Below are 10,702 nucleotides of genomic sequence, written 5' to 3' on the forward strand. Positions count from 1 at the left end.
ATACTTATTTTTCCCTTAAATTGGCATTCTCTCTATTCTCGGTCCTTAAGAAACATCCCCCAATTCTAAAGCACCATCTAAAAGCAACATTTTCACTAATATAATAAGTGCCATCTTCTCCGTATTTCAGTTTATCCATCGAATTGATTAAGCCAATCTTTAAGTATATTTCATGCATGATAATAATTTGACCACAAAAAAAAAGTTTAAAAAAAATATTTTTGTTCGAATTATGGGAAACTTCTGTTCACTATTCATAATTTTTGATTCTATTTCCTTCTTTTCAGTGGAGTTTACTACACAGTCATGGAGCCAATATACGCTCGAACTGTCTTTCCCTGCTTTGATGAGCCAAGTTTTAAGTCCGTATTCAATATAACACTTCGTCGTCCCAAAAATATGACCTCCATTTCAAATATGCCAATCAGTCAAACAATTACACCTGAGTACAGTTTTTTTATAGATATATTCTATACACAAACACACACTAAATCATAACTATTCTTTCAATTAGAAATGCTTCAGATTTCGTCTTAGATATTTTCAAGTCCACTCCATTAATGAGCTCATATCTGGTGGCATTTGTTATTACAAATTACACCAATGAAATAATTCCCACAAATAATTCTTTAGAATTAAGAATTTGGAGTTCTGAAGAAGACAAGCTAAAAACATGCTGGGCAAAGCGGGTCAGTCCAACTTTGTATGAGTATTTAGTTCAATACTTTGGAACTAATCTGCCAATACCTAAGGAGGTTAGTTGTTAACTAATGAATCGTTTGAATGGCTTGAAGGGAATTTCCATTTTCTGGGGGGGGCGAAGATTTGTATTTCCAAAAAAACCTATAGATAATCAGATCTAAACTTTTAATTCTGTTGATTTAAGGATTTGATTGCAGTCCCTGCACTACAAGGTGCTGGTGCCTTGGAAAATTGGGGTCTTACAACTTTCCAATCTAAATTATTGATGATAGAAGAAAACGTGAAATCAATTCGTTCTTTATATGCAAAGGATGAAATTGTAGTCACTATTGCACATGAGTTTACACATCAGTGGATGGGTAATGTTTGAAGTTTATTTTATGTAATCAAAAAATTGATTTTGTAAAATAGGTGATATTGTAACTCCATCGTGGTGGGATGATTTATGGCTTAAAGAAGGGACCACAACTTATGTATCCTATTTGGCTTCATCAGAATTTTTTTCATGGGATAGATTTGTGATCTTTGTTTTTCAAAGATCCATGAGAATGGATTCTACTGACTCACCTCAATCAATTAAGAAAAATATAATGAATAACGGAGAAATATTCCATATGTATAATCCCGTAACTTATGAAAGATGTGCTGCAATCATCAGAATGTTAAGTGGTGTCATTGGAGAGGAGGAACTTCAAAAGGTTTTCCAGAGTCTAATGCAAAAGTAGTGAGTCTAATTTCTTCTTGTTTTCAATTTTTGGACTCTAATCTTAGATTATTCGTAATGTATGTTTATTCTTGTCTCAATTTTACTCACTAAATATTAATTTGATATATGTATTTAAAAAAATATATATTTCTAACTAATCCTAGTAAACTGAAAAATATTGATGAAGATATGTTTTGGAAAGAAATAGATGAAGTTATATCTTCTAAAGAACGTGTTATTCCACAAAAAGTGACAATCAAGGTTTTGATGGGACCATGGCTTACTCAAACAGGATATCCAGTCATAACAGTGTCTCCAAATTTCAAAAAAGGCTCTATTCAGATATCTCAGGTAAGAAACTTTAGTTAATCCTTTCCAACCACGATTTTTTTTTTTTTGCAAATAGGAAAGTATTGCTTATGGTTCTTCGAGTAAAAAAAGAAATGAAAATGTATGGTGGGTTCCATTAAAATATAATATCAAAAACAAACACGATAATGGAACAATCCGACTAATTTGGCTAAATGATACTAAATTGAATCAAACATATCATGATGAGGATTTAACTAATAGTTCCCATTGTTTATACCCTGTTATTTTCAACATTAATCAAACAGGTACGATAATTAATCAATTATATTTCAATATACTTCATTCGTTTGTCTTCACTACGGGTTTAAGGGTACTATCGAATTAACTACAATGACGAAAATTGGAAAAGAATTACACTTTATCTACGCCGTAACTACACAAGAATATACAAATATAACAGAGTCCAATTGATAGATGACTCATTTAGTCTGGCTATTGCAGGGTACATTACTTACTTAGTCCCCTTTAAAATAACTAAATACTTGCCAAATGAAGATGAACCATTGATTTGGTTAACATTCTTTAAAAAGCTATCAGAAATCACATCAAAAATATTTAGTATTGAAATTCAGGACAAAATAAAGGTAGGTATCATTTAAGCTTTAATTAAAGTGGCGAAACAAAGACCAAGTAATCAATATTTGTCCCAATGGAGTTTTGGCAACAACTATTCTCTGCTAGGGACGTATAACTATTTTAAATTATTATTAAAGTATGAATTTTAAACTATAACTAACTACCATGAATCTCCATGAATTCACTTTTTGAATCGTGTAACAAATTAATTCTTTCAATAGTACAAAAACTGAATTTTTAACTAGGAAAATGGTAATGTAACGTCAAAAGATGTAGTGTATTTTCTTTTTAGCTATTTACATAAGCTGACTCTACGTATTATGAACTCAAAAAAGGTATTAGACAGGATTTGTATTTTTATATTAATTAAAATAAATCAAGGGCTTCGTTTAGAATGAATGTTAATATAAATTCAATGTATATAATAATATGGAAACTTTTCTATAGAAAAATAATAAAGATTAGCTACCATATGTTTTTTCAAACTTTATATTTCCTTTTTGACTGTCGAGGTTGTGAGTGGATAACTCACTAGTCTTGTACCACACAACATCGTAAGATTAATCACCTTGTATTATAGTTTAAGGTAGAATCATTGATACATCCTGTACAAAAGTAAAATTCCTTTGAATTAGATACTTATACTCTGAATCATTTTAATTTTATAGATTTACTTACGAAATATAACTCTAAAATTGTTCGATAAATATCAAAAGGAATATTCAGATTCAAAGGATTTTTTGCAAAAAAAATTGTGGCAGCTTTCAACTCAGTGGTCCTGCAAGTTTGGCAATCCAAAATGTGTGAATATATCCATCAAAGCAGTGGAGGAGTGGATGAAAGATATTAATAAAGTTCCAAAGTATATTTTTTCAAATTTTTCATATTTTATCTCACTTTTTTTTATTTTAAAAAACAAGTGTGGACATTTTTGAAACTCTAGTATGTACAGCAATTCAAGAGGGGAATGAATCTATGTGGGATTTTGTTGCTAGTCAAAGTGCATCAACTAATGACCCAAATAAATTTATAGCAAGTTTAGCATGCTCAAAAAATGTGTCAATCATAGAGAAGTATGGATTTTAACGGATCACTAACATATATTTTAGGATATTCTAACTTAATTCATTTTTTTAAAGATATTTGCATATGACTCGAGAAAACCAGACATTTAATTCCAAAGCAAGTATCGTTTATGACAAAGTCTGTGAAACTCAAATCGGAAGATCTGTATTTATTGATTTTTTAAAAGTTGAATTTGATCAGATTATGACATCGTAAGTAAATTTTACGTAATTATCATAAGCTATAACTTTTTTATCATATTGCATGTAGATTGTTAAAATATTTATATTTCCTTAAACAATTGTGAAGAGGATACATACATGAAGGAACTAGGCAATATGATTTATAACTAAAGACTGAATATATTTGCTTTATATAAAATTATTTTGAATAATAAACTTCTTCATTAGCATGAACTCGTCTTAAGATACGGGTTGCCACATAGATTACGGTTATTCAGTAGACATCAGTCCTTAATATCTATGGGTTTTTTTCTCCTTTGAAAAGTTTTTAAATGTTAAATGGTCCAATTTGAAATATCCCTGTTTAAGCTGTGAACAATTTCCAATGCTTATTAATAAACTATAGCATAGTATGGTTATATTCACTTAAGGCGTATCTTATGATTTTTGACATTTTTTTCTTTTCATTTTTTTGAGGAATGGATATGATAAATATGTACATTTAAAGGATTACCAACCGTCCTCTTTTCAGAAGACATATTTTTCTATATCCTGTCCACAGTCTCACGAAACTTTTGTATGTGATTGTTGACCAATCTGTTGATATGTCTTAATAGACTAATAAAACAGATGAACTCACAATTAAAAAATTATCCAACTTTGATAATTATATAAAATACAAAGAATAATTAAATATCTTTTATTTAACTCATAATTAAAATAATATTTAACTTTAAATTATAGCAATTTATAAGTATTTAGAGAAGGCTTTCTAAATCTGGCTTGTTGCCTCTTTTTGGGAAATTATAATCATTGGTCATTTACAAAGGGTTAGAATCACATATGAGTTATATCTAATATATAACTGTTGTCCATTAGATGTAATAATACACGCCCAGTTCAAACTGGGCGTGACTGATGTATTCTTTAAATGAATAACTTTATAAATTACGTCCATAATAAAGACTGTATTAAATCAACTACCATTCTCTTCACAACTGATGCATCCATATCCAAGAATAACATTATGCTCACCATAATCTATACCTATAAGGGACCCTAAATACCTTTAACTTATTCTATATTTAGCTGTATACATAATACAAAATCATCTAATTTTGATAATTTTATAAAATATTAACAAAATTCAAATATCTTTTAATAAAAAAATTAATAATTTAATCAATATTTATTTTTTTTAATTGTATTAGACAATGAAAATCTTTGACTTTTATAAAAGAAAGCGTATTTAAAAAAATCCCCCTTTTTCTTATGAAAAATCCTTGTAAATAATAGATTTAAAAAAATTCCTCCTTTCTTAGTTGATTTTTTTCTTCATTTGAGCATGCCCTAATAATTGTTTTAGGTTATTCATTAGTACTTTATTTTAATTCAAGTTGAACTTATTACTACGTATACATCTTTTTTTAGACGGAATACTTTTTTAATCTTGTCCGTTAGAGACGTAGTGTATAAAGTCTTGGAGCTCTCCAATAACTCAACGCGTTTTGAGGAGGTAAGTACTTGCTAACTATTATTCAATTATATTCATACTTGATCTGCGTTCTTCAATGTGTGTCTAAATTCAGGTTGCCAAATTCATGAAGAGAAATTCCCTTTTTTCTAAAGTTGAAATCAATATTCGAAGGGAACAATGGATCATGAATCAAGCTAATGTTAAAATTGTAAATGACTGGATCCAAGAAAATATTACTAGTTTTTGATTACACGAGTGAACAAACTTTTTCCCTTTGAATTGAAATGGTGTGTGTGTTATTGGATTTTAGTTGAGAAGCATTTTTTTAAACAATTTTAATTTTAATTTAACTAATTAATAAATAATTTAAATTTTTTGATAATTCAAAAATATAATTGTAATGTATTTATGATTGATAGTTTTCATTGCTTAGAATTGTAATATATATTTTCGGACATGCTACGCCTTTATACAAGTGATATATAAATAGAAGGTTTATGGGAATCGCGTATTTTGCGCGCCCGCAAATACAATTTCAACTATCTAGTTCCTCTAAAGCTGAATATAAATCAAAGTTGATAATCCTATAGAGAAAAAATCCGTGCAAGGAGAAGGGAGAAAGGCTTATGGTAATATTGTTAAAAAATACAGCGGATATTTATCACTGCTTATTAGTATAACAACTACGGAAGTTACTAACCCATTTTTTGATAGTCACATCCCCCAAATGATGAAAGTTAGCCACCCCCCTGCTTATGTCTAACAGAAGAATAACTTATTAAAGACAGAAGTGATTACAGGATCAATTTTAATTTAATATAATGATCATACTTTTATATATGAGAGGGCACTCACATGATTTGCCATCAGAGAGGACCCTGCCATGAAAACACGCCTACTATATACAAGATATATAACTGATTAGTCTTCCCCAATAATAGAGTAAAGGTTAAATATCAAAAGCGTCCTTATTTAAAGTGTATAAGTGATCACGACCTTGAATTAATTAATTTAGAGGTGTAAATCTACAATTGGCAATTTTAATATATTTCTAAAGTAGTTTCCAAAAAATGTCGTGTTCGTTTAGTTGGTATTAACTTAGATATATCGTTGATTACAATTATCTGTATTTGGAATAAGCCTTAAAATATTTAAAGTCATGTCATGAATTGTAAGTTCCTCGTAAAATAGAGAATTTAACCCTTTCGGCAAAGTGGGGACGTCATTTTATTCTCTTAACAAATTTAAAAATTGTCACCTAGGCGGCCGAAGAGGTTCCGTACTTCCATTAGGCACGGGGCTTGACTGAGAGAAAAATATTTCCATCAAAAATATTTTCAAAAAAGAATTCTGAAAGGGTCTAGATACCCATTTAGAAATTGTTTTGTTGACTTTATCTCCATCAATATTGAAGCTAGGATATTCAAATTTTACCATCGACATTAGCATTATCTTTTTACTCGATTCTAAGTTTTTTTATCATTTATGCAATTCTTAATCATAAATATCTATCTAATTTACGCCATAGACCATATCTTAATAAATTTATTAAAATTTAGAAATTTGAAGTTACAAATTCGAAAAATTTTATTTATTATTAATATTTAGTTGATAATGCTTTAATTAGAAAAATAAAAAAGGTGTGCTTTAATTAAGTGTCCTTGTCGATACCAAAACGGATTTTTTTTTCTTTTTTTTTTGAAAACTTTTTTCCGTTTTATCAAGCTTTTTATGTGAGTTTCTGTTTTTTATTTTTAGAGTTTATAGGTAGTGAATTTTTGATACTCCTTCTTATGAATATTCATTTTTTTACACAATTAAATGTTTATGTGTCATATCTGTTTTTTTAAAGTATATTCATTGAAAAAATACAAATATCGGATTAACAGATATATTTAGAGTCAAATGGGACAATTTATGTCATAAAATATACAATTTCCTAGACAATATTTTTTTTTATTTACAAAAATGATATATTTTAGGTATACAGTATACAAGAGAACTTCTATTAATTTTTGAGTCATAATGTTTAATATCAAAGTATTGAAAGCAATGAGCAAAGTCTTTATTTTGATAATGGTTCATGGTTTTGATATTTAAACGTTCGCAGGGTGATAAAAAATCTAAAAAGCTGGTGACTTTTTATTTCTTGACCTATTATATTAAAATTTTCACCAAAATCAACATTATTAAACAAATTTGGAATTCAATTAATGGAGTTGCCGTTATTTTGGACCACACGTTCACTACGTCCCCAAAACGTACGACTACCTTCTTCACCTCCCACGGTGTAAAGTCTGGAATGTTCTCCTTACCCCAGTTCTCAGGGATCTTGTGGTGCTAATTATGTAGTAATGCCCGGCGGTATTACTCTTTATTAATGGGCATAAAAAAATATCCCCCCCCCTCTTATTTATACTTGTATAACAAGATACTATTGTCATGAAGGATATACACAATTGTTAATTATAATGCAACACCCAATGTAACTACCCTCGTTGTTGTGACCATTTAAACAGTTGTTTTTGCCTTTTATGAGTTTTCTGAACACCACTTCTTGGAACCCATCAACCATAGCTAATCCTTAAGTGATAAAAAAGTCATATTTATTGACTATGTAAGTTTGGAAAACCTAATTATCATACCCAAGTCTTTAAGTGAAGAAACTAGTGTCAGAAAAACTAGTTGCAAACCATCCAAAGGTACTATTCCCGTTGTTGTGCCCATTTAAGCACTTGTTTTTGATATTTAATGAGTCGTGTATCATAATTCTTGATAATTTTAGCTAAAATAGAATCACATTTTATGATTAGATTTTTTTTTAAATGAATACTTACTGTTAGATGGTACAAAATTCAGAGTTCCATTTCTTAATTTTGTGTGGATGACTCTAGACAGGCTGAAAATTATCTTAACTTCCCATTTACAATGGAGGTATTTCTATAAATGGCATCATTACCAACATCCTCCATTAATTAATGATGGTTCTTCGAGAAGGGAAGAATTTACCCGTATATTTCTCCATAAATTTTTTTAAGGTAGGATAATTAACAATGGATAAGGGTATTATTACATGCAATAAGCATCTTTGTGAGATTAGAGTTAAAGTCTGACTTGATGTATTCATCATTAACTTGATTTTATAGATGAATATCCATGCTCTAGAGCTGAGATGAGGATAATGAGTGGTGTTTCATTCTAGACTAAAGGCACATTTATATCGACAAATCCGACAAGCCATCTGTTTCTCGTCCGGTAAGTATTTTCAAATTTCTAGGCCTCCATTTCCAGAAATCCAGACAGAAAGAGACGTTATTTTAGGGATTTTATTTAGTTCTATTTCGACTGTCAATATCTAATATTATATTAATATTGAATAATAAAGGCTGAAATTGATAACATTCTTGATAGAGGAAGATGTTTATTATTTAATCAATGATGCCCTAAGTATTTATTCCCTTCTCCTCGCACACTTTTGTATCCTTACCAAAATTATCAACCTTAACCATAACACGTCTACGACGGATATTTGACTTCCACTACGCTTTTAATATTGACGTCATAGTAGATGAGTGGTTGCGTGTTTTGTCAAAATCTGTTTTTCTTGTCCAACAGTCGATACGATACATTAAATTGAAAATTCTAGCCATAGTGACGTCATAGACAATGCGGGTTTTGTCAAAATCTGCCTATCTTGTCCAGCGGTTGGTAGAAAATAAAGCATCAATTATCTTTAGGATTTACATCCAAACAAGAAACCCATCAAAAGAACTTATAAGATTGCTTGATATAATTCTTAATATTTAGGCTCCAAAAAATTTTCAAATAAAGGAGTTTCCTTAAATTAAGCCTAGTTCTAAATTTTTTTTTTTTTTGTTCATAATGTCTTGCAAGTTATGATTTCTATTTTGTAAAAGAAAAATATAATAATTTGCACATAATGTTGTTACTATATTAGCTTCGGTACATGGATTCCATAAATGAATGAACTTTATTAACAAGTTTTTTTTGCTAAAGAGTGGATTTTTTTTTATAAAATAAGTTTTTCTTTTCATAACCATTCTTGGGAATAATTTTTATCAATTTTCTGTTTTTATCATTTCATTTTCAGTATATGTTAAGATCTGAATAAAATATATAGACTGGTACGTAAAATTGAATTATCTCTCGCAGGGTTTTGTATTTAGCATATGGAGAACACTTGTTTGTTTGTCTTTGTTAGTGAGGACTCGAGGGACTAAAGTACTCATCAGTCACTCATTTTCTCAAACTCTTATTATCATTCTTGAGGACAGAAGACCTCATATTAATTGATATAAATATTGAGTAGTTACGTGGGAGTGTACTCATGAAAATGAAGAGTTTCAATTAGTATTTTTTTTATGGGAGTTATCTTCTATCTTATTTAAGCAAAATTAGTCTTTTAAGAACGTAGACATCGTTGATATTGTATTTTGCAACTTTTCTTCCTTAAAGAAACCGAAAAAAACCCGAAAAAAACTCAAAGTTAGTTCGTACTAGTTAGTTAATCCTTTCCTCCTTTGGAAATATTATTCAATAATTGTTGGAAATTATTCATAGCTGAACAAGAGTTTCATTATAATTCAAATAATCAATGTTCAGTAAACTGATTGTCCAAAAAGAAGCAGAAAAATCCACAAATGACAAAAAAATCAGTGGCAAATTTTGTATTACCAAGGTAAAGGCATGTCATGTATTGAAATTTAGCTAACTTGCCGTGAACGTCAATGGACTAACAACCAACTGATTTTTGGTAGTTTTTCTGTTTCTTTGTGGGGAAAAGTTGCAAATTGCAATTTTTGTCGATTTTCTACTTTTTTTTCCTCTTAATTCTCTTAAATTAGGTCTTTTTTTAACTGTAAATAATCCCCAACAACTATTAACTAATCATTCCATATTTGGGAAGAATTGGAACAATTGATTTTGAGGCTTTTTTTTGCTTGTTTCTTTTTCGATTAGAGGTTGCGTTATGCAATAAAGTTAAGAACTTGGTTATCCCGATTGGTTGTCAAAGCATTATTCCTTTTGTACTTTTCTTCTTCTTTTTTTCAAACTGGTGGGATGAGTTATGATACCCCCAAAAAGTTGCTCTAGTTTAAAACTTTTCTTTGATATAAGAGACTTATAATGGCCATGATTATGGCCTTTCAAATAAAATCTATCACTTTCTCATAATTTTATTATGACGAAGCATTATTTGTAGTCCACATTTTATTTTGAGAAAAGTCATTAAAGATAGTTTTTGTATTGACGAGTCACATGTATGTATAAGTTTATAGGAATATACTTTATTCAAAAATTTGAAAAGTGCTTCAATAACTAATTGAAATATTTATAGTGGAAAACCAAAGGCTAAGAAAGTTTTAGTGATCTTTAATTTCTAACAATGGTTCGTAAAGTTGTCTAACACAGTAAAATTTTGAAGCAAATAAATATTTTACTCTTTAAATAATATATCATGATTGGAGATTTTTATTTGTAAAATTATAATAAAATAATTATTTATAAGCATGGTAGCAAAAAATATAAAATAATGATATAATTAAAAATTAATGATGGAGTAGCAGGGGACCACGGGATCTATGGTCCTCCTCAACAAGG

At 29.2% G+C, this 10,702-nt stretch overlaps 1 protein-coding gene across 1 annotated transcript in view; it reads left to right on the forward strand.

Annotated features, from left to right (window-relative positions):
- The window catches only part of LOC121120027 (aminopeptidase N), a 33,736-nt gene extending 28,200 nt beyond the window's left edge, over positions 1–5,536 (forward strand). The window contains exons 4-15 of the mRNA XM_071889351.1: positions 288–446; positions 515–755; positions 887–1,061; positions 1,114–1,426; positions 1,573–1,759; positions 1,815–2,025; positions 2,090–2,364; positions 3,025–3,218; positions 3,277–3,429; positions 3,496–3,633; positions 5,035–5,119; positions 5,193–5,536. Of these exons, the coding sequence (XP_071745452.1) occupies positions 288–446; positions 515–755; positions 887–1,061; positions 1,114–1,426; positions 1,573–1,759; positions 1,815–2,025; positions 2,090–2,364; positions 3,025–3,218; positions 3,277–3,429; positions 3,496–3,633; positions 5,035–5,119; positions 5,193–5,327 (2,266 nt within the window). The 3' untranslated portion in view covers positions 5,328–5,536. The remainder of the gene's footprint in view (positions 1–287; positions 447–514; positions 756–886; positions 1,062–1,113; positions 1,427–1,572; positions 1,760–1,814; positions 2,026–2,089; positions 2,365–3,024; positions 3,219–3,276; positions 3,430–3,495; positions 3,634–5,034; positions 5,120–5,192) is intronic.
- The last annotated feature ends 5,166 nt before the right edge of the window (positions 5,537–10,702 follow it).

This window comes from Lepeophtheirus salmonis, chromosome 6, assembly GCF_016086655.4.
Source record: "Lepeophtheirus salmonis chromosome 6, UVic_Lsal_1.4, whole genome shotgun sequence".
NCBI lineage: Eukaryota > Metazoa > Arthropoda > Copepoda > Siphonostomatoida > Caligidae > Lepeophtheirus > Lepeophtheirus salmonis.